Source organism: Leptopilina heterotoma, unplaced genomic scaffold, assembly GCF_015476425.1.
Source record: "Leptopilina heterotoma isolate Lh14 unplaced genomic scaffold, ASM1547642v1 Lhet_100, whole genome shotgun sequence".
Lineage (NCBI taxonomy): Eukaryota > Metazoa > Arthropoda > Insecta > Hymenoptera > Figitidae > Leptopilina > Leptopilina heterotoma.
In genome coordinates this window covers 2,934,008-2,958,431 of record NW_025110814.1, presented here as the reverse complement: position 1 = coordinate 2,958,431, position 24,424 = coordinate 2,934,008, and the positions used below count along the sequence as shown (strand labels likewise).

General features: G+C 22.1%; 1 protein-coding gene across 4 annotated transcripts in view; it reads right to left on the bottom strand.

The window, feature by feature from the left end:
• Nucleotides 1-3,647: 3,647 nt before the first annotated feature.
• Nucleotides 3,648-24,424, bottom strand: part of LOC122498974 (FHIP family protein GK23746) — a 38,320-nt gene continuing 17,543 nt past the window's right edge. The window contains exons 3-12 of one of the 4 annotated variants that reach the window (XM_043606993.1): nt 21,683-21,934; nt 20,792-20,945; nt 19,258-19,503; nt 16,939-16,986; nt 16,119-16,286; nt 12,678-13,500; nt 10,317-10,792; nt 7,076-7,295; nt 6,844-6,991; nt 3,648-4,381 (exon numbers count right to left, since the gene is read on the bottom strand). In XM_043606993.1, the coding sequence (XP_043462928.1) occupies nt 4,222-4,381; nt 6,844-6,991; nt 7,076-7,295; nt 10,317-10,792; nt 12,678-13,500; nt 16,119-16,286; nt 16,939-16,986; nt 19,258-19,503; nt 20,792-20,945; nt 21,683-21,934 (2,695 nt within the window). In that variant the 3' untranslated portion in view covers nt 3,648-4,221. The remainder of the gene's footprint in view (nt 4,382-6,843; nt 6,992-7,075; nt 7,296-10,316; nt 10,793-12,677; nt 13,501-16,118; nt 16,287-16,938; nt 16,987-19,257; nt 19,504-20,791; nt 20,946-21,682; nt 21,935-24,424) is intronic. The other 3 variants (XM_043607000.1, XM_043607009.1, XM_043607020.1) reach the window with 3 other exon arrangements.

Sequence of the window (24,424 nt, the reverse complement as noted above, 5' to 3'; positions counted from 1 at the left end):
ATCTCTTTTTCCTCTCTTTTTGTTCGCTACAATTTTTGTTGATTTTTTTCTTTTTCAGCAATTGTGTATTTCTATTTTGCATTTTGCCAATCTTCCCCCTGGGTGAAGGGTGAACTGAGTAGCCTGGGGCTCACGTTGGCGCTTTAATGCGGAATTGAATACACTTTGCTTTTTGGAAGTTTTTTTTTGTTTTTTGTGTTGGTTTTTTTTTCTCCTTTCATTTTGTAATTTTTCGTTTGTTTTTCTTTTTGTTTTCATATTTTCTATTTTTTTGAATTACTTTTGTTCTCAACTGTCGATCTTACATAAATTTGTACTACGACTCTCTATCATAGTTCGTGAGGCATTTTACGTGAAATGTCCTAAGTTGAAATTTCAACTTCTTGAAAAAAATTGAAACTCAGGGAATTTGTTGTTCTATCAAGTAGAAATGTGCCCCAAAAAATATTTTTGATTTTTTCGAAAATTTGGAGGGGGTACGGGGGGGTCAATTTGACCAAGTTTGCTAACACCGGCTACTTTGTGAATTTTTTCTGAACATACTTGTAATGGGAAAAAATTTTTAGAATATGTTTCTGAAAGGTTTTTTCGTGCTCTTTCCAATGGTGTATTTTATTTTTTAATATTCTAAAAATTTTTCCCTAATTTTTGATAATTAATATTTAATTTTCAATTTCCCAAAAATCGGTCCGTTTTTTTTTGAAAATAAATTATTGCAAACGAAAGCTGAGGTTTTTTCCTATCGGCATGTAAATTTTCAGAATGCCCATTTTCTTTTGTTTTTGAGTTATTGAATTTCAAAGAATAAATTGCGGCGCGCTGCGTCGCGGTTGCACTGAGCCGCGTGGCAACCGGCGTGAGACGAGGCGCCCGGGACGCAATTTATTCTTTGAAATTTAATAACTCAAAAACAAAAGAAAATGGGCATTCTGAAAATTTACATGCCGATAGGAAAAAACCTCAGCTTTCGTTTGCAATAATTTATTTTCAAAAAAAAACGGACCGATTTTTGGGAAATTGAAAATTAAATATTAATTATCAAAAATTAGGGAAAAATTTTTAGAATATTAAAAAATAAAATACACCATTGGAAAGAGCACGAAAAAACCTTTCAGAAACATATTCTAAAAATTTTTTCCCATTACAAGTATGTTCAGAAAAAATTCACAAAGTAGCCGGTGTTAGCAAACTTGGTCAAATTGACCCCCCCGTACCCCCTCCAAATTTTCGAAAAAATCAAAAATATTTTTTGGGGCACATTTCTACTTGATAGAACAACAAATTCCCTGAGTTTCAATTTTTTTCAAGAAGTTGAAATTTCAACTTAGGACATTTCACGTAAAATGCCTCAGGTATATAATATAATTTTTTGTAATTATAATTTAATTTTTGCAAAAATATTAAAAATTAATCAATTTTTTCAAGAATTTTAATAAAAAATTTGAAATTATATGATTTTTGCAAAATTTTATAAAAATAAATCCGAAAAAGTAAAATTTTTAAAAATTTTAATTCACTTTTTTTCAAGATAATTAAATTTTAAAAACTTACGAAGAAAAAAATTATTTTTTACATTTATAAAATTAATAAAATATTAATTTATAATTTATGTAATCAAAATAATATAGATTTATAATTATTACAGTCAATATAATATAATATTGATTTAGAATTTATAATCGTAATATTAATTTATAAGGTACAAACAATGTAATAATTATTTAAATCAATTTAATTTAAACAATTATTAACTATTATACTTAAATTTAAATTAGTATTAATCGATTCACTCCAATTCGAATTTGGCAATAAATTTTTTAAAAAAATAGTTCACAGTATTTGTCATTTTTATTATAAAAATGACAATAAAAAAATAATTGAAATTAAAGAATTGAATTGAGAATTGAAATAAAACAATTTTTTATAGCATGAAGAAGATATCAACTTTACGATTTAGTCTCTCTAAATAAAAGGAAAAATTATTTTTAATAATAAAAAATAAAAAATTTTCTATTAACTCTGTAATCGTTGCTCTTTGCATTTTATTAAAACCTCTTTGATATAACATATATAATAATATAATTTCTAGTTTCTAAATATTATTAATACGCGCAATGTACACCAACACTGTTATATTTCAAAAAAAAAAAAAAAAATTACACACAGATTTTTCCTGTGTGTCTATATATATTTATATATTATATTTTTTTTATTGGCTCGGTTTATTTTTTCTCGATAGAATAAAATATTTTGGATGGATCATTTTGATATAAATATATTTAGTCACTCGCAAAAAAATATTTAATTAAAAAACTAAAAAACATAGACACAGTAGAAATCATAATTATTCTTTAAAAAATGCTTGTGTAAAATAAAAATATTTCGCCTGCGATGAAAAAAAGTAAGAAACTTTTAAATATAAATCCTTCTCCAAACCTTTTTTTTAATAAGTAATTTCTATAAAAGTCATGAAAAATAATTTAATTATAAATAATAGAAAATAATTAAATTCCGAAATTTTTTTTCCTTTTTTATTTTAAAAGAAAACCTAATTAATTTAAATAAAAAATATCGCAAATAATATCAACTTAATTTACAGAAAAAACTGAAATTGTAATTTTTTGTAAATTTTCTACCTTAAGAAGCGTAAAATAATTTAAATAAAATTTAAAATAAATATAAAAACTCTAAAAATTATAATTTTGTTCAGAATTATTTTTGTTCGGAAATTAAAAAAAAAACAAAAAGCTTGCGCTATTTTAGAGAAAAATTTGTACCAATATAAAAAAAAGTTTTTAAAAATAAAGAATACAAGAAAATATATTTTAAAAATATTTTCATACAAAAAAAATATTTTCCAAATAGAAAATTCTACGAGTAAAATATTTAAACAATTAGAATGAAAGCAATTATCATGAAAATTAGTTAAAAAAAATGAAATGAAAATTTTTCTGTTGAGAAGAAAAACTTGAATTGAAAAAAGCACAATTAATTTTAATTAATGAAATAATTATTAATTATTAATTATTAATTATTATAATAAATAATTATAATAAAAATTATTATTTATAATTAATTAACTAAAGCACAATTTTCTTACATTAAAATTTAAATTGACAGTTTCAAATCTTTGGTCCGACTTTTTATCAAAAAGAAAGAAAAAAAATCGTCCAATTTCAGTCTCTTTTTTCTTTTTTACACATTTTTTTTGCATTTATTTAAATTAATGCGAATGAAAAAATTTTTTTGTCCGATTATCATTTCGCAATATCGCAAATTTCCAAGAATTTCAAAAATTTTCTTTTATTCACTGCGCGAAAATATTTATTTAAAAGTTTCTCTACACTATCAATTATTATTTATTTTATTTAAATATGAAATAATTGCAAATTCTTGTGCTCTTTTAGCAAAGAAATTTTTTTATTATTATAAAAGTTTTTCTATATTCACTTTAATATTAATTTCTTAGTTTATTTATTAGTCAAATAAATTTTTGTACCTACAAAAAGAATTTTATTAAGTTTGTTAATAACAAAAGAAAAAATTACACCTAATTTTATTTGAATTATGAAGTAAAATTTAAACTGAATTTTGTTAATTATAAAAAGTAGTTATTTTTTGTAATTTTGCACCCAAAAGAAACTTTTAAATAATTATTTTTTTTGCACCTAAGAGAAACTTTTAAATATTTAAAAGGAAAATTGAAATATTTTTTTTAAAGAAGAGAAATTCGATTGAAAAGAAAAAAAATGCCGGTGAAAAAGAAAATTCTCCCCACATCACAAAGCTTGGAAGCATTAAAAAACCCAAGTGCGATAAATAATTTGAGATTTCTGAATGTCGTAAAAGTAAAATAAAATTCTACGATAATAACAATAATAAAAAAAAATTAGAGGGTTTAGATTTAAACAAATTACTTTGCGATATGATGAGAATTTCTCTTTTTGTTTTTCTCGAATAAAATCAGTATCATTGCACGTAAAATTGGTGTGAATACTTTTGGTCGAGCACATTTTGGCCCTTATCACAAATCAAGATAAAAATATTAACGAAAAAACGAACGTTTTTCTTTTTTTTTTCGTCTCTATTTTTAATGGTAATTTTTTTTTGCAAAATTAAATTTTTTGCATTCTCGCGTATTTTCGGTTTTTGTTTCTTGCAAACAGTGATATAATTGTTTTTTTCTTTTCTTTTCTTGGAAGATAGAAATTGAAAATAATATTAAATTTTCAATTCCGAACTTACGAGGGAGACGATTGCGTGTTCTTGTGTTATTGCAGCGAGTTCCTTGAGCCACTCGTCCAAAACAACTGCACAAAGAATGACATTTTGCACGGGCGTTATTTCACTTGGCGATTCCCACGAAGTTTTCGTGTAGTACCTTTAAAAAATCATTTCAAATTTGAGATATTTTTGACATATTTTTTTTTTATTGTTAATATAAATTAATTACCGTTCTAAGCTTTTTTTATTTTATAACTAGCCAAAATATCCGCGCGCAAGCGCGCGGGAATGTTCTACTGAACTGTTTATTTTAAACAATTTGAAGGCATTTTATTTTTAAAAATTTGTAAAGAAATAATAATTATTATTACCTAACAAAAAGTTTGAACTAATTAAAGGTGGAAAAAGCTAACAATTATAGAGAATTAAATTTTCATTTTATATTGTTTAGAAACTTTAAAGTTTACAAAAAAAAATTTAACAAATTCGAACTTCCAATTTTTTTTAAATTCTAATAATTTCCCTCAATGGTCTCAATTTAAATAGAATTTACATTACTGGACCTAAACTATGGCTAAAACAATTCCAATTAATATCTGGGTCATAAAAATGAATTTAATTCACAATAATAAAAAAATTTCCACAGCCGATAATCATCAGGAGGGGAAAAATTATTTTTTGAGCGAATTCTATCTTTTGTATTGCTTATTTTAAAAAATATAAAGCCATTTTAATTTAAATACTTTTTAAAGAAATAATAATAACACACTGAAAAATTTTTTACTTGAAACAGCGATAATTTTCTCTAGAATAGCGAAAGTATTAATTGAAGCACTAAATTAAAAAATTAAATTAAATTAACATCAGATTTTGTAAAGTCAAAATAACGAATTCAACATAGACATTAATTATCTCAAAACTTTACCAAATTCACCCCAGAAATCACTGAATCCGATAAATTAGAAAAAAGTCATACAATGGAAGTTCTATTTTGAATTTCTAAAATTTAATGTTATGTTTACCGCATTAGAAATAAATTTCAAGTGAATCCGATAAATTTTGTTACTTTCTTGTAGTACAATTGTAGTAAAATTGAATCTCGCAAAAATTGTTACATATTTTATACTTTTATTTCAAAAATAATTTTGATTACGAACATTTAAATTATTCTAAAAATTAAAAAAATTATTATTTATTTAGCTTTTTAAACAAAGAATTCCGTATCTTTCGAAACTAAAATAACTGTTAGTTATTTTCACAAATAAAGTTTTCCACAAGAATTGAATTATTTTAACTAATAACATATTCATAATATTTATTATATATCGAAAAAATTAATTATTATTGAAAACAATGTTCATAAAATTCTTATGAAGAATTCAATTACTTTTAAAAATAACAAAATTTTGCACAGAAATCCAATTCTTTCTAAACATTTTAATAAACTTTTCCGCAATAATTCCATTATTTTCAAAAATAATAAAATTTCTCAAAGGAATTAAATTATTTTTGAAAATTTTAATAAAATTCTTAGCAACTATTTATAATTATTATTATAAATAATTCTTCAAAAGAATTCAATTATATCGATAAATAAGAAGATTATTTCCGAAAGTTAATTTATTTTGAGGTATTTTAATAAAATTCTTTGCAAAATTCAATTATTTTCATAAATAACAATATTCATCACAATAATTCAATTATTTTTAAAAGTAATAAATTTCTTCAGGGAAATTCCATTATTTAAAAAAATTTTAATAAAATCGTTCGCAAGAATTCAATTATTTTCATAAATAATAAAATGTTTTTTAGGAATTCAATTATTTTCAAAAAAATTTAATAAAATTTTTACAAACTTTTCACAATTCAATGATTTTCAATATCTACTATTTTCATAAAATTTCCAAACAGAATTTAGTTATTTTAAAAAAATTTTTCATGAATAATAAAAATTTTTCAGGAATTCATCAATTATTTAAAAATTTTTATAAAATTCTTCTCAAGAATGATATTATTTTTATAAATATTAGTTAAATTCTTTCATGAATATTAAAATTAATTGCAGGAATTCAATTTATTAACAGGATAAGAAGAAAGTAAATATTTTTTATGAAAATTAGGAAAAGTCAGGAATAAAAAATATAAATTATAAAAATAATAATTTAAAATTAATAACTGATAATAATATAATAATAATTTTATACTTGGGGAATCTAGAAGTAAAAATAAAAATGAATTAAAATAAATTTTATCAAATATCTTTTAACAATATTATATTAAAATAATAAATAATATTAAATTATGGACACCAACCTTTAGACTAAATGATAAAATTATTTAGTTAATTAAAAATTTAATTCAATATAATAAATTGTATATAGAATTAAATATTGAGAATAGGAATGCGTCTTGTAAATTCTACATAGGTCCTAACCGTTAAAAAGTTTGACATTAAAAAAAAATACAAAATGCCAATAACCCACAAAAATTAATTTTCAAAACAAACAAATGAATGCAGAAAATTTGCTAACGGAAAGGAAACTTACGATTATTATAATGTATATTCACTTAGTTATATTTTATATTTCTCTCAATTAGTATCGAGAATAAATTAATTACCGATATCCAGAACCATCGGGAACAATTTCAAGATGATTTTCTGAAATACTTGAGGGCGGACTCGTTAAACTGGAAAATGGAGAACTTCCACTCGATCTTCTGAACATTTGCGTCAGTGATGAAGTTAAACTCCGTCTCTTTAGTTCGCCTAAAAATTTAAAATATAAATTAAAAATAGAAAGAAAAGAATAATTTTCGATTGAAATTATAGACTTGAAAATTAAAATCTTTCCTCTCTTTTGTTCACTACCTCTCGAGAATGGCTCACTATTTGTCGTGGTCTTCGTTTCCGTCGTTGAAGATCGAGCGGCAGCTTCTAAAGCATTTTTTCTCGCATTCACAAGTTTGTCCTCACGGCCAATGAGAAAATTCCTCGCCTGTTCAATAAGTAAATCAACTTCCTCGTGCTTCGATAAAAATTGATCGATTTTCTGTTTCAACGAGGCCAACACCTGCAAAAAACAAATAAAAAGACAAATTATATCCGAATTAAGAAAAATAAATAACAAAATTACTTTCTCTTTCGTTTACTCCTTTAAATTTCAATTTTCTTTTGAATTATACAACAAAAAAAAAAGAAGTTATAAATACGATTTTCGTAAAAGAATTCAATTATTTTTATATAAATAATAAAATTCTTAGCAGGATTTCACATATTTTCAATACAATTTTAATTGATTTTTTCGGAAATTTAACTTATTTTAAATACAATTTTAATTGAATTCCAGGGAAAATTAAATTATTTTTACATTCTTCGTAAGAATTCAATTATATCAATAAATAGTAAATTTTTCTCAGATATTCAATTATTTTAAAAACAATTTTCATAAAATTCTTCTCAAAAATTCACTTATTATTTAAAATTTTGCAAAAATTCAATTATTTGCAGGAATAATAAATTTTTTTGGATATATTAAAATTATTCATAGAAAATTAATTTCTTTTAAACAATTTCATTAGATTTTTTGTAAATAATTACATTTTTTTCTGGAGAATTGCATTAAATTTCGTAAAAATAATGTAATTTTTTAAAGTAATTTTAATTGAAAATTTTGTAAATAATTGAAATTTACAAAGAATTTTATTAAAAACTTTTAAGAACAATTTGAATTGTTTAGAAAAATTTTATTACAATTTTTAAAAATAATTGAATTTGTCACAGAAATTTTATTAAATTTATCTTAAGGGGGATTCCACGGGTAAATTACACAGTTGTACGTGACAAGTTACCGATTTGTCTCAAAGTTTTTAGGCGTATTCTACCTTCAAAAATAGTGATCTAGCCAAAATTTTAAGTGCCTATCTCATAAAGATCACTCACAATCATCAATTTCATGAAAAGTGCCATTTTTCAAAACTAAGATTAAAAAATCCATTTTTGCTTGAAATAATGTCAATTTTGGTCTAAAAAAAATCGGAAAAGTACTAGTCGATGGGAAATTTTCCAAAGAATCCAATGCCGTTGGAATTTTTGAGATATTTCAAAACGCATGCGCAGTAGATTAAAAAAACTACTTTTTAAAAAAAAATTTATAACTCAAAAACACCTTTTTCGATTTGGCTCAAATTTTCAGAAAATATAGTTGAAAAGCCATACTTTAAAATGATTATTCCGGAATTCTGGGTATTTTGAGTTTTTAGCCATATTTTTGCAAAATAGTGAGATAATTCGATTTTTTTCAATGTTTCCTTACAGTTTTTCCCATTTTGTGCTTATACGCAGCTATATAGAAAAAATTTGAGCCCAAATTCACAATCCTTGGAAAATTTCCAATCAATTTTATATATATTTAAACTTATTTTTATTTATTTTAGACAAATTTTAACAGCAAAAACAAATACAAGATATAATTAAGAGTATTAAAAAGTTGCGCATGACGATTAGGGTAGCCCAAAAAAATTTTTGAGTGGAAAAAGCAAAAAACCCCTGCAATTTGTTCCAATGCCAATAAAAAAAAATACGTATTTTTTATTTTAAAAAATATTGATATTAACCACCGAGCATTTCAATTTTCCCATGTAGAATGCATGTGAAAAATTTCAATTTTCAAAAAATCATAATCATTTGCGAGGGTTTCAAAAAAGTTAACATTAAGCTATTGGGATTTATAGAGCGCTTTCCGCCAAGTAATTTGACTTATATAACTTTCAATTTTTACCATCCCTACCTTCTAGAGCCCGGCCCCAAAGTTACCCATTTTTTGGAAATTTATAATTTAACGTGTTTTTGTGGTATAATATCGATTTTTCAACGTTTTTTGTCGGATCTTGTGTTTATAATAAAATACGTAGTTACTTTTATTGACATTGGAAAAAATTGCAGGGGTTTCTTGCTTTTTTCCACTCAAAAATTTTTTTGGGCTGCCCTAATCGTCATGCGCAACTTTTTAATACTCTTAATTATATCTTGTATTTGTTTTTGCTGTTAAAATTTGTCTAAAATAAATAAAAATAAGTTTAAATATATATAATTGATTGGAAATTTTCCAAGGATTGTAAATTTGGGCTCAAATTTTTTCTATATAGCTGCGTATAAGCACAAAATGTGAAAAACCGTAAGGAAACATTGAAAAAAATCGAATTATCTCACTATTTTGCAAAAATATGGCTAAAAACTCAAAATACCCAGAATTCCGGAATAATCATTTTAAAGTATGGCTTTTCAACTATATTTTCTGAAAATTTGAGCCAAATCGAAAAAGGTGTTTTTGAGTTATAAATTTTTTTTTAAAAAGTAGTTTTTTTAATCTACTGCGCATGCGTTTTGAAATATCTCAAAAATTCCAACGGCATTGGATTCTTTGGAAAATTTCCCATCGACTAGTACTTTTCCGATTTTTTTTAGACCAAAATTGACATTTTTTTAGGCAAAAATGGATTTTTTAATCTTAGTTTTGAAAAATGGCACTTTTCATGAAATTGATGATTGTGAGTGATCTTTATGAGATAGGCACTTAAAATTTTGGCTAGATCACTATTTTTGAAGGTAGAATACGCCTAAAAACTTTGAGACAAATCGGTAACTTGTCACGTACAACTGTGTAATTTACCCGTGGAATCCCCCTTAAATATAATTGAATTTTTTCCAAGAAATTTAATTAAAATTGTATTGAAAATAATTGAATTTCTTTGTAGAATTTTATAAAAAAAATTTAAATAACTCGTTTTTTTCGAAACAGTTTATGCCAATTCTTTTTTAAATAATTGAATTCCAGTGGAATTGTTACTATTTATGAAAATAATTGAATGTTTGACTAGAAAAACAAGAATATTTAATATTATGTACTTAATAAGTGAATTCTTCAAATTTTAAATCTGTAATCATGCAAAAAGATAAATTGATGTTTATTCTTGAAATTATAAAATTTGTTAATTTACAAAATGATAATAAATGGAATACCGCATTCCGCGCGTATCGTTTGCTAGTTATAAATAAACTATTTATTAGTCTTATATATATTAAAAAATCAAACCTGAAAAAGTGATCTTATACTGGGCTGAAAAACCAGCGAATGATTGAGAAGAAACGATTGGAGCAATGGTTGGGGATAAATAGCGAGCCTACTGATAAGTCCCGTGAGATGTAAATTAACATAGACATTATTCGACATCATGCATTCCAATTTTCTCAGTAGAACATCAAGAAAAATGCCCACACTCGGTTGACCATTAATAATTGTTCGACGAAATGAATGCTCCTTATTCAATGTTTCTCTACTCGACGATATCGTTTCATAAGACTCCCTGAGACCATGAATTTGTACACTCGCCTCGCTACACGTTTCAATTATTGTCTCCTCGTGCTCACTAATACGATCTTCATTTGATTCATTGTCAGGCGTCGATTCCGCTGATCCTTTAAAAGCAAAACTCTCATATCCACTGCTCTCGCCAATCGATAACAGGGAATTCATCGCCGTATTTGACTCGTCAATTCCGCTGTCGGAACCTGTTGGAAAAAAGAATTTCATCATTAAATAATCAATAAATAGTTTAATTATTAAACAGGGTTGCCACAAAAATTTAATCTTGTTTTTCCCTGATTTACAGACAAAATTTTCACTTTTCCCTGAAACTAAACTCGATTCGAATCGAATTTTGCACAGCTCTAATTATTTTCTAAAATTTTTAACTAAAATTCTTCTATATAAATCAATTATTTTTAATAATTTTTGAAAAAGTTCTTCTTGAGAATTTTCAAATCCATTTATTTACAATTTAATTTTTCGTGAAATTTCAATTATTTGTAAATTCTTCAATTAAATATATATTAGAAAATAAAAACTTCAAGTAATTTAAAAAAGAAATTCAATTAAGTTTTTCAAAAAAATTAATTCTACAGGATTGTTAGTTAAAAATATTAAAAATTCAAATTTTCAAAGATTTTAATTTGAAACCTTTTCAAAATTCTATTATTTCTAAAAATTTAGTTTATAATGCTTTTAATATTCAAGTATTATCTAAAATTGTAACAAAAATTCATTTGTAAATCGATTTTTATAAAAAAAATTCTACGAATAATTACATTCTCCGAGGAATTCGATTAAACTTAGATTAAAAATAATTGAAATTCTGCGATGAGTTCTATTATTTATTAAAACAATTGGATTTTTAAAAAGAATCTTATTTTTTTTAAATAATTTAATTTTGAAGAAGAATTTTATTATTTATAAAGATAGTTAGAATTTTTACGAGAATTTTTAGAAATTTTTGAACATAATCGAATTATTTATAAGAATTTTATTACTTTTAAAAATTATTAAATTTCTGTATTCATTTGTATAACTTCTCGAAAAATCAATTTTTTACTGTTTTTATCGAAAATTTAACGAGAATTCAATTATTTAAATACAAAAATAAATAGTTTATTGAATAATTGAATGTTTCTTAAAATGGAATTCTCCTAAAGAATTTTTTATCAAAATTTTATTATTTATGAAAATACTTGAATTATTGATGTGAGTTTCATTTAAGCTTTGAAAATAATTGAATTGTTTCTAAGAATTTCATTAAAATTTTAAAAAATAATTAAATTCAAATAAACAAAATTTTATCAAATTTTTTAAAAATAATTGATCTTTCGGAAAGAATTATATTAAAATATTCAGAATAATTGAATTCTTTCTAGAAATTATAATAAAACTTTATTGAAAATAATTAAATTCTTCAGAAGTATTTTATTATTTATAAATATAATTGAAATTTTGACAAGAATTTTATTAAAATTTTTAAAAATAATTGAATTTCGGAGAAGAATTTTATTATTTATAAATATTATAATTCAAATTTTGCCAAGATTTTTATTAAAATTTTTAAAAATAATTGAATTCCTAAAAAGAATTTTATTATTTATGAAAATAATTGAATTTCTGCAAAGAATTTTATTACTTTTGAAAATAACTGAATGTTTGCGTAGAATTTTTTCTATTTTTTTTTAAATAATTGAATTCTTTTGAAAATTTTTATTAAATTAGTAGATATTTGGAAATCATTCAGTTGAGGAAAATTTTTTAAAATATGTAATTGAATTTTGTCAAGAGTATTAAAATGTTTGAAAATAATTGAATTTTGGAGAAGAATTTTGACGAGAATTTTTAAAAATTTTTGAAAAAAATGGACTTTTTTTACTTGTGAAAATAAATGAATTTCTGCAATAATTTAGAATTTTCTTATGAATTTTAAAAATTAAATTTTTTCCAGTACTCTTAATAAAAATTTCTGACTTTTCTCTGATTTCTCTGACCAAATCTACTTTCCCTACTTTTCTCTGAATTCCCTGACTTTCCTGATTTGTGGCAACCTTGTTAAATAATTTTTTTTAATTTTTGCAATACCTTTTTTATCCAAGTTCTCCTCAATAGTGACGCCGGTAATTTCCTCACTCAATAATTCAGCGATATCGGCATCCAATTTCTCTTGATTTTCCCTGGAGATAATTTTCGTCGACTCTAAAAAATTCCCCTCACTATCGCCACTCACCTCCAATAGTGATTGAATATTATCGAGAATATTTTGCATCTGAGAATTATCAGTGACATCCTCACTAATTTCCGTCCTACTTTCCACATCCATTAAACATGCATCATTATTAACAATAATAATATTATTATTATTATGACTACTATTACTATTGACATTATCGTCGGCAAGTGTCGTGACACTACTCGTATTACTACTGTCATGTGGCGGTGATTCTCCATCGTAGAGACTCGTCCAATTTGTGCAGGCAATTTGGCAAGAGGTAATTTTTTGTCGCGCATCACAAAGATATGCATGATAATTCCCATAGAGACTTTCAGTTGTACGTGAACTGTAATTACTTGTTGTTGTTGTTGCTGTTGTTGTTATTGGTGGTAATGATTTATTGACATTATCATTTATTGTTTGTTGGGAATTTTTTCTTCTAACTGATGAAGGCACTGGTGGCAAGGAATTTGGCGGCGTTGAAACAATGGCAAATGGTTGACAACATTTTGGCGCGAGTGAGAGAAATTTATCGGCAGCGCGTGCAAATGGATCGACATCGCGTAACCTTCGTCGTTGTGACAGCATTACATGACTGCATGGTGTTAATGCAGCGAGACATAATTCCAGCATCACGTCTTCGCAATTCAAATTTATTAGCGTCTCAAAAAGTGCGAGTGTCACTATACAGAGCTGAAAAATAGAAAAACAAATTAGAAGATGCATATATATTGAGTGGAAAAGAATTTATCAATCAATCCAAGTCAGGTTTTGTTTTAGAAAAACAAATTATTTATTTTTGTAAATCATTGAATTCTTGTAAAGAATTTTATTAAAACATCTAAAAATAATTGAATTCCTTCAAAAAAATGTATTATTTATGAAAATAATTGAATTCTTGCTGAGAATTTTATTAAAATTAGCGCGGCTAACTTCTTAACTACTTTTATAAGTAAAATTAGCAATTTTAAAAATAATAGAATTGAAGGGCTGGCTGCAATAAGGGGACGAACGCAGGGCTCGAAGCAGTGAAAGTATTTAAAAATACGGACCATTTACGGACCAACTGACAAAAATAGAATCAGGCCGAATCAAATAAGAGAATATTTTACTTAAAACTAGAAATTCAATTTTTCATAACTATAAAACATGAAGAAATCGATAACTCCGAGTCTTCGACTCAAAGTTATCGATTTCTTCATGTTTTATAATAATTAATAATAATTAAAATCATTATCAATTCAATTATTATTTTTAAGAATTTTCATCTAAAATTCTTCTTTATATCGATTATTTTTAATAATTTTCTAAAAAGTTCTTTGACAATTTTCAAATTTATTTCTTTACGCAATATTCAATTTTACGAAATTTCAATTATTCGTAAATTCTTTAATTAAATAAATATTAGAAAATAGAAACTAAAAATAATATTAAAAAACTCAATTAAACTTTTTCAAAAAAACTAATTACTAAATTCAATTATTTTTTCAAAATTCACGCTCTACTGCATTTAATATTCAATTATTATCTAAAATTTTAACTGACATTCATTTTTATTGAATGAAAATCAATTTTTATTAGAAAATTCTACTAGAATTCAATTATTTAAATACAAATTTAAATGTAAAAATGCAAATAAATAATTTATTGAATAATTGAACGTTTCTTAAAATTCAATTCCCATAAAAAATCGTTATCAACAAATTTTCAAATAATTAATTATATTAATGGAATTCGTCGAAAAAATTTATTAAAATTAGCCAAAAGAATCTAATTATTTAAAAATTTGTTGAGAAAATTCTTTATGACAATTATAATTTAAAGAAACATTCAATTATTCAATAAATTATTTATTTTTGTATCTAAATAATTGAATTCTCGTAAAATTTACTGATAAAAATTTATTTAAAAATGAATTTCAGTTAAAACTTTAGATAATAAATAGATATTAAAAGTATTATAGCGTGAACTTTTAGAAATAATTCAATTTTAATAAGGTTTCAAATTAAAATCTTTGAAAATTTTATAAATAATAAAACTCAATTCAATGATTTTCAATATTTACTGTTTTAATAAAATTTTCCAATAGAATTCAATTTTGTTAAAGAAATTATAATAATATTCTACGCAAACATTTAGTCATTTTTATAAATAATAAAAATTTCGAAGGAAATCAATCATTTACAAATTTTTTTTATAAATTTCTTCACAACAATTCAATTATTTTCATAAATAATAAAACTCATCGCAGAATTTCAATTATTTTTAATGCAATTTTAATCAAATTTCTCGAAAAATGTAATTATTCTTAAAAAATTTATTAGAATGCGTCAAAAGAATTCAATTATTTACAAATTTGCTTGTTGGCAAAATTCTTTATGACAATTATAATTTTAAGAAACATTCAATTATTCAATAAATTATTTATTTTTGTATTTAAATAATTTAATTCTTGTAGAATTTTCTAATAAAAATTGATTTATAAATGAATTTAAGTTAAAATTTTAGATAATAATTGAATATTAAAAGGATTATAGCATGAATTTTTAGAAATAATTGAAATTTAACAAGGTTTTAATTTTAAATCTTTGAAAATTTGATTTTTTCATACTTTTAAATAATAATTCTGTAGAATTTATATTTTTGAAAAAGTTCAATAGAATTTTTTAAAAATTATTTCAAGTTTTTATTTTCTACTTGTATATTTAGTTGAAGAATTTCCGAATAATCAAAATTTCATAAAATTGAATTTGATTTGAAAATTCTCTATTCTAAGAACTTCTTCAAAAATTATGAAAAATAATTGATTTAAAAAAAATTTTAGTTATAAATTCTATAAAATAATAATTAAATTGAAATTATGAAAATAATTTAGAAGAAGTTACAGTAACAGTATTCTTATAATATAAAATAATGATTTGAAATTTTTGAAAATCTTAATTTTCATGAAAAAATAATAATAATTAAGTAATTATTTAAAGAAGAAGTTATTGTTTTTTTCGAATAATTTTACAATTAAAGAAATTCGTAAATAAATGTAACAGAACATTTTTGTGAGTAATTTTTTCCCTTTATTTTCTAAAAATTCAAAATATTTCTACATATTTCATTTTCAATTAAAATTTCTTAATTTTTGAAAATGCTAATTAAATTTTTTTGAAGAATTTCTTTGAATTTTTTTAAATTAATGAAGTTTTTTTTATAATTTTAATTGAAAATTTTGAAAGTACTTAATTAATTTTTTATAAAATACAATTTACGATTTTTTTATTATAGAAAAAAATGTTAAAAAATGATGAGAGCAAACTCACCCGAGACTTAGACGATATTCTTTGGATTAAGCTGTCAAGAATACGGCAATCGTCAAAATTGTCTTCCAATAAAAATCGAACGAATGAACGTAACAATCCGGGTTCGGTAACTGAGCGTAGAAATAAATCGAAATATGCAGTCGCTGCAAGAAGATCCTCCACCGAAGACTGTAAATTACAGGAAATGAAATTTAACTTTCAATTTTGAATTTCATTTTGCCCATTTTCTCCTATCATTTATTTTATTCAAAATCGTTAGCATGCTTTTTTCAATACAATAAATAGAAAATTTATATTCTAAAGTTAACGAATAATTAATAAATAGCAAATAAATATTTTTAAGTACTGATAATTGCTATTCATATTACTATTATTATTAGTTTTACTACTATTACCACTTAAAATGATATTTATTTTACAAATTAAGTTTCAAAATGGCAAAAAATTATTATAAACAATAATTATTAATATATTCAATTCAAAATTATTAGTTTATCTACAATTATTATAATTATACGAAAATATATTAATTATAATGAAAGAATGAAATTAAATTTGCCTTTGTTAATTATTATTAATTATATTAATTATAATTAATTTTACTTTATTAAATTATTAAAGAGAAATTAGTTATTAAAATTTCCTGTAAGTACTTTCTAAAAAAGGCGGAATTTAGAAACAAAAGAACCTGTAAATAAAATAATAAAATAGAGAATTATGTAATTTAATAAAAGCTAATAAATTGAAGCTCGTGCAATTATTTTTTTTTTAAATTGATTATAATGTTTTAATGAATAGGTGTATTTGACTTGGTACGAACCCTGTTTTGCGGTGCATCAAGCTGATCTATAGTCAAGTGAAGAGAATCCTACAAAGCAAGATGGATAATCACCTCAGAGCCACCGACAACCACAAACATTTAAATAAAAAATTACCTCAACCTCTTATTTTATGTAATTTTTTAAATTTTACTCATTTTTTCGATTATATTTATTAATAAAAAATAAAAGAAAACTATTTAAAAAATTTATTTTTTAATTATTACACTTTTAAACCATCACCAAAAATGCAAAAAAAAACAAATCTCACCAAATAAAAAAATTGTTATTAACTTCAAAAAACACAGAAAAAAAAATTCCCATGATAAAAAAAATGCTAAACTTCAAAAATAACAATTTAAAGATAAATTTTTCAATTTTTTTTAAGTCTACGATAATTTATTACATTTTTTTGAATATTGGAATTACAAGGGAATATTTTTACAAATTACTATTCTATTTAAAAGTTAAAAAATAGTTGAAATGAACACTATTCTAGTTAATACAAAAAAAATTTGTAAAATAATGTTTGAATTAATTAAACTCGAAAGAAATGGATTTAAATTCTAAAATTATAAATGAAATTAATTTATAAAAATATAAATTTTTATACTAAAATTTACTAATAAACAACAATCAGGATTGCCACAAAAATTTCCTAGAACTTTCAACTAAAACTCTTCTCCAAATCAATTAAATTAATTAATTTTTGACAAAGTTCTTTTTGTGAATTTTCATATCCATTTGTTTACAATTAAATTTTACGTGAAATTTCGATTATTCGGAAATTCTTCAATTAAATATATATTAGGAAATAAAAACTTAAAATAATTTAAAATAAAATTCAATTAAACTTTTTTTAAAAAAATTATTTCTGCAGAATTGATAATTAAAAGTATGAAAAATCCAGATTTCCAAAGATTTTAATTTGAAATTCTTTTTGAAATACAATTATTTCTAAAAATTCATCCTGTAATGCTTCTAATATTCGACGAGAATTTAATTATTTAAATTGAAAAATAAATTAAATTTCCTACAATGGAATTCCTATAAAGAATTTTATCAACAAATTTTTAAATAATTGAAGTTCTGCAATGAGTTTTAATATTTATGAAAACAATTGAATGTTTGTCTAGAATTTTATCAAAAAGTTTGTTAATTGTGCGAATAGAATTTTGTTAAAATTCCAATAAATAATTGAATTTCTGGGAAGAATTTTAATATTTATCAAGATAATTGAATTCATTCGAAGAATTGTGTTGAAACCTTAAAAATAATTCAATAACATATGTATATTAAAAAATTCAACTATAATTTCAACAGAATTGAAATGGAAATTTTTCAAAAAAATAAGTTCTATTGAATTATTGATTAGAAGCACAAAAAATGAGGGTCCCAATCAAAGAACCGGTTATAATTTTTTAAGCTCAAAATCATTGCCCTGTAAGTAAAAAATTAAACTGTTTTTAATCTTAATTTTTTGAGAAACATTTTGGTAATCTTTATACAAATACGAAATGTTTTCAAGAAATTAAAATTTTAAATCCTTTTTTTATTTAGTGGTCGAGAATTTTGAGTCTTAAAAACTTATAACCGGTTCTTTGATTGGGACCCTCAAATTCAGATTTTTCAAAGATTTTAATTTCAAACCTTTTTCCAAATTCTATTATTTAAAAAAATTTCTATTATTCATAACTTCTACAAAATTCAATTATTTCCTGAAATTTTTAACTAAAATTTTTTCCTAAATAAATTATTTTTAATAATTAAATATATTATATTACAAAATTCAACTAATTTCAAAAGAATTTGAATTAAATTTTTTCAAGGAACTAAGTTTTTTAAATTTTCTAATATTAAATTCATAACAAAATTCAAATTTTCTAAAATTTCAAATTGAAACCTTTTTAAATTCTATTATTTAAAAATATTGTAAACGCAATTCTTATAATTAATTTAATTAATTTTAATTTTCAAAAAATGAATTTCGAACAAAATTTCAAATTACAAATTTTGAATTAAATTAAATATTATCAGCATCGAATTTATTTTGAAAAGAAACAAAAACTCAAAAATTATTGAAAAATCGCCAATGAAGCTCGCAACACTTATAAATAATGAAAATAGTTTTGATTAGAAAAATAAGGAAATAATGATTTTAAGCTAAAAAATTGGATTTCCTCAAAATGGATCTAATTAGCAAAGAAAAGGGTAAATTGCAATGCACTCATAAAAAAAAATAAAAATATGTAGGATGATAATATTCGACAATAACTCAGAAAAGAAATTAGAAAAGAGAATTAATTTAACAAATTTTTTACCTGTAAAAGAGCATATCCCATAACCGGAACTAAAAATCCATTGTACAAAAAGTCGAGAACTTGTTTTTGCACTAATGGGTGGGCAACTTGTGCCACTGCATTACAGAATTCGAGATAATTTATTAATTGCGTGAGAGCTGGCATATCGTTGATATCGTCGGGTGTCAAACGATGCCAATCATCTGTTTCGATGTCTAATTTTTTCGGCAAGTCTGAATAAAGAGCATTTATCACCATCGCCAACACCTGAATCGAAACAAAAATTACTATTCAATTTGTGGAAATATTTTGGTTTACAAAAGATATTTTTCAGAAACAATTTCAAAATACAAAAACTATTTCAAAATTTTTCAAAAACTATTTTCAAATATTTTAAAATGATTTTAAAATAGTTTAAAAATATTTTTCAACTGTTCAAAACTATTTAAAACCATAAAGAATATTATTTAACTCTTTAAAACTGTTAAAAATAGTTTCTTTTAATTTGTTTTACCACTTAATAGTATTAAAAATATTGTTTAACTGTTTAAAACTATAGAAAATGTTTTTCAACTGTTTTTAACTATTTTCAACTATAAAAAATATTTTTATCTATTTAAAACTACAAAATACTTTTTTACTGTTTAAAAATATTTAAAACTATTAAAAAGGTTTTTTTTAACTGTTGTTAACTATTTAATTTTATTTAAAATATTTCTTCATTAAGTAAAAAATTTTAAAAAAATTTTAACAGTTATAAAACTTTTTTTGATTGTTTTTTTATTTTCTTAAACTTTTAACTACTAAAAATTTTTAGTAGTTTTCAATAGTTAAAAACAGTTTAAAACTATAGAAAAAAATTTTTTCAACTATTTAAAACTATAAAAAATGTTTTTTATAGTTTTAAATTTAAAAATATAAAAAATATTTTTTTTACTAATTAAAACTATTTGAACTATAAAAAATGTTTTCTAACTGTTCAAAACTATTTAAATCTGTTAAAAAAAATTTACAGTTTAAAAACAATAAAAACTATTTAGAAATATTAAAAATATTTTTTAACTATTAAAAAAAAAATATTTAAAGTAGTTGAAAATTTAAGATTAAGAAACAAGATTATTTTAAAAACATGAAAGAAATTCTTCATAAAATTAAATTATTTTCATTAATAATAAAATGTTAATATAAAATTTCTCGAAAGAATTCAATTATTTTTAAAAATATTAAATGAAATTCAATTATTTTCAATAGTTTTGATAAATGTTTTTAACTATTTAAAGCTATAAAAAATATTTTTTTTACTAATTAAAACTATTTAAAACTATAAAAAATGTTTTCTAACTGTTCAAAACTATTTAAATCTATTAAAAAGAAATTTACAGTTTAAAAACAATAAAAACTATTTAGAAATATTATAAATATTTTTTAACTATTAAAACACATTATTTAAAGTAGTCGAAAATCATTTTCAGAATATTTAGCGAAAAAATATTAACGAAATTCGTTTCTTCAAGAATTCATTTTCATGAAAGAAAAAAATTAACAAAAAACCTACTGAACAAACTCCAGTGGACGTATCGGCAATGTAACTGCCAACTTCATCATTTTTTCTCGATAATGACATACAAAGTAGCATCGCATCTCTCGCTTGTTGGCCAACTCCTCCTTCACGATGAATATGCGGTATTAAAAGTGTAAATATAAGAAACCTACAAAAAATATTAATTATTAATTTCCTTTGTTGCAAATTTTCAAAGGAATAAAAAATTACTTTTTCCTTTATTGCACTACAAAATTAATTTCTTTTTTGTTTTGAGAAAATTCAACAAATTTACTTTTAAAAATTCAAAAAGTTTTCTTTTGAAAATAACAAACAGTTTAAACAGTTTTCTCCTGAAAATACAAAATAGTTTTATTTTGAAAATACAAAATACTTTTGTAAATAAGAAAATAAAATAAAAATAATTTTATAAAAAAAATAATTACAAAAATACTTTGGTAAAAAAACGAAAATAAATTTTATAAAAAAAAAAACAAAATATAACTAATATTGTAAAAAAAACAAAATTAAATAACTTTTTAAAACAAGAAAACATAATGAAAATAACTTTGTAAAGAAAAGTAATTTAAAAATACTTTTGTAAAAAAAGAAACGAAAATACTTTTGTAAAAAAGAAAACAAAATGAAACTAATTTCGTAAAGAAAACAAAATTAAATACTTTTCTAAAAAAGAAAACATAATGAAAATACTTTTGTAAAGAAAAGTAATTAAAAAATATTTCTATAAAAAAATACTAAAACGAAATAAATTTTGTAAGGTAAATAATTCAGTAATAATTTTTGTAAACAAAATAGAAAAATAATTTAGTTCCAAAAAGAATACGAAAATAATTTTACGAGAGAATTCCTTAAAAACAATATACGTTAATAGTATTATTTTCTCACTTATTTTTCTCATTTGCTTTTGGATGAAAGAAAAGATCCAGAAGTGCAAGATTTTGCATTAGAGCAACACAAAGTTGATTAAGTAAAATCACGAGCTTCTTTTCGACTTCAAAAGGCATAACATCATTGGAGCATTGTTCCAATAATCGTAACAATGGTCTTGCCACCGGTTCGTGCGCTAAGAGTGCACTATTATAAGAGACCAAAAGTTCATACAATTTCAATTGCTCCAAACGAACAGCATTATTAAATCTGTAAACAAAAAAGAAAAGAAAGAAAAGAGAACATTAATTCAGCATTTTTAAAATATTAACAGATATAAAATAAAATAAATAAAAATAACCCTAAATAATAAAAAAAATCCTTTTTGTTTCCTTCAGGTTATTTAAAATCTTTTTTTCAGTAAAATTTCTAAAAAATCTCATAATTTTCAAAACGTATAATAAATTTCTTGAGAAATATTCAAATATCTTCAATAAAACTTAAGAAATTTTAATTATAATTCCTAAATTCAATTATTTAAAAAATAATTAAAGCAATTCTAAAATTGAGTTAATCTCAAAAATTTAATTATTTTCAAAATTTTTAAGAAATTTCTTGTAAAATATTAAAATATTATATTCTATAAAAATTAGAAAATGATACAATTTGTTTATAAAAATTTAATTATGTCAATTTTTTAATAAAATTCTTGAAAAATTAAATTTCTTTTTATAGAATTTAAAAACTAATTTTGCAGAATTTTAAATACAATATTTCTTTAAAGAATTCAACTATATTCGAAAATTTTGATTAAATTCTTCGCAAAACTTCAATTATTTTCATAAATAGTAACATTCTTTGGAATAATTTAATTATTTTCAAAAAAATTTTAATAAAATCTCAACAAAGGATTCAATTAAATTTTATCCCATTTTTTAAATAAAATTTTTCGAAAGAATTCAATATTATTTTCTAAACTTCTAATAAATTCTTGGAAACAATTCAATTATTTTTAAACATATTAAAATTCTTCGCAAGAATTAAATTATTTCTATAAATAATAAAATTATTCACAGGAATTCAATTATTTTTAATACAATTTTAATAAACTTTAATAATGAAATATTTAATTATAATTTTTAACAGACGCGATTACTTTTAAAATTTGAAAAAAATTCTTTGTTTAATTCAATTATTTTCCAAATTTCTAATTAAAATTATTGAAAAACTACATTATTTTATTATTATATTATTAAATCTAATAAAATTGTTTAAATGAGTTTAATTTTTTATCAATAATTTTAATAAAGTTTTAATAGTAGAATTATTAATTACAATTATTAACTAATAACTAGCCAAACTATCCGCGCGCAAGCGCGCGGGAATGTTGTATCGAACTGTTTATTTTAAACAATTTAAACTCCATTTTATTTAAAAAAATGTTTAAAGAAATAATTATTATTACCTAACAAAAAGATTGAAATAATTAAAGGTAGAAAAAGTTAACAATTATAGAGAATTAAATTTTCATTTTATATTATTTTGAAACTTTAAAGTTTACAAAAAAAATTTAACAACTTCGAACTTCTAAATTTTTTTTTTAAATTCAAATACTTTCACTTAATGGTCTCAATTTAAATAGAATTTACATTACTGGACCTGAACTATGGCTAGAACAATTCCAATTAGTATCTGGGTCATAAAAATTAATTTAATTCACAATTAATAAAAAAATAGCCACAGCCGGTAATCAGCAGGAGGTGAAAAATTATTTTTTGAGCAAATTTTATCTTTTACATTGCTTATTTTAAACAATATAAAGCCATTTTAATTTAAATATAGTTTTTAAAGAAATAATAATTATTACACACTGAAAAAAGCTTTACTTGAAACAGCGATATGTTTCTCTAGAATAGAGAAAATATTATAATTGAAGCACTGAAAAATTTCGCTAATAAAGTGAAATCTGTAGTTTATCCAGGTAAATATTTTTTGTCGTGCATAACAAAAAAAGAATTAAATTAACATCAGATTTTCTAAATTCAATATAACGAATTCAACATAGAAATTAATCATTTTAGAACTTTATCAAATTCACCCCACAAATCACTGAATCCGATAAATTAGAAGAAAGTCAGACAAATGGAAGTTCTATTTTGAATTTCTAAATTTTAATGTCAAATTTAACGCATTAGAAACGAATTTTAAGTGAATCCTATAAATTTTGTAAAAAAAAATTACTGCTGTTAAACTTTCATGTTGTACGAAGAAAATTGAATCTCGCAAAAATTGTTACATATTTTATACTTTTATTTTCAAAATAATTTTGATTACGAAAATTTTAATTATTCCAAAAATTAAAAAAATAATTATTCATTTAGCTTTTTAAACAAAAAATTCCGTATCTTTTGAAACTACCATAACTGCAAAAAATTAAATTAATTGAAAAATAATAAAGTTAACAACTTTTAATTCTAATTTCTTTGGAAAACAAAATATCTATAGTATAATTATACAAACTATAACTTGCATTAATTATTTAATTACAAGATGTAATATAATATTATAATGATAGCCCCTAAATTTTAATTCTATACGTTGGTTGTTTAGTTGAATTTTTAACTTAATAATTATTATTTACTCGGCAGGTATGTGTCCATAATTTAATGACAACATTATTTTAATATTGGGAATAGATATTTGATGTAATATATTTTTAATTGAAAAAATTGACAATATATTTTCATTGATTTGTTGAAT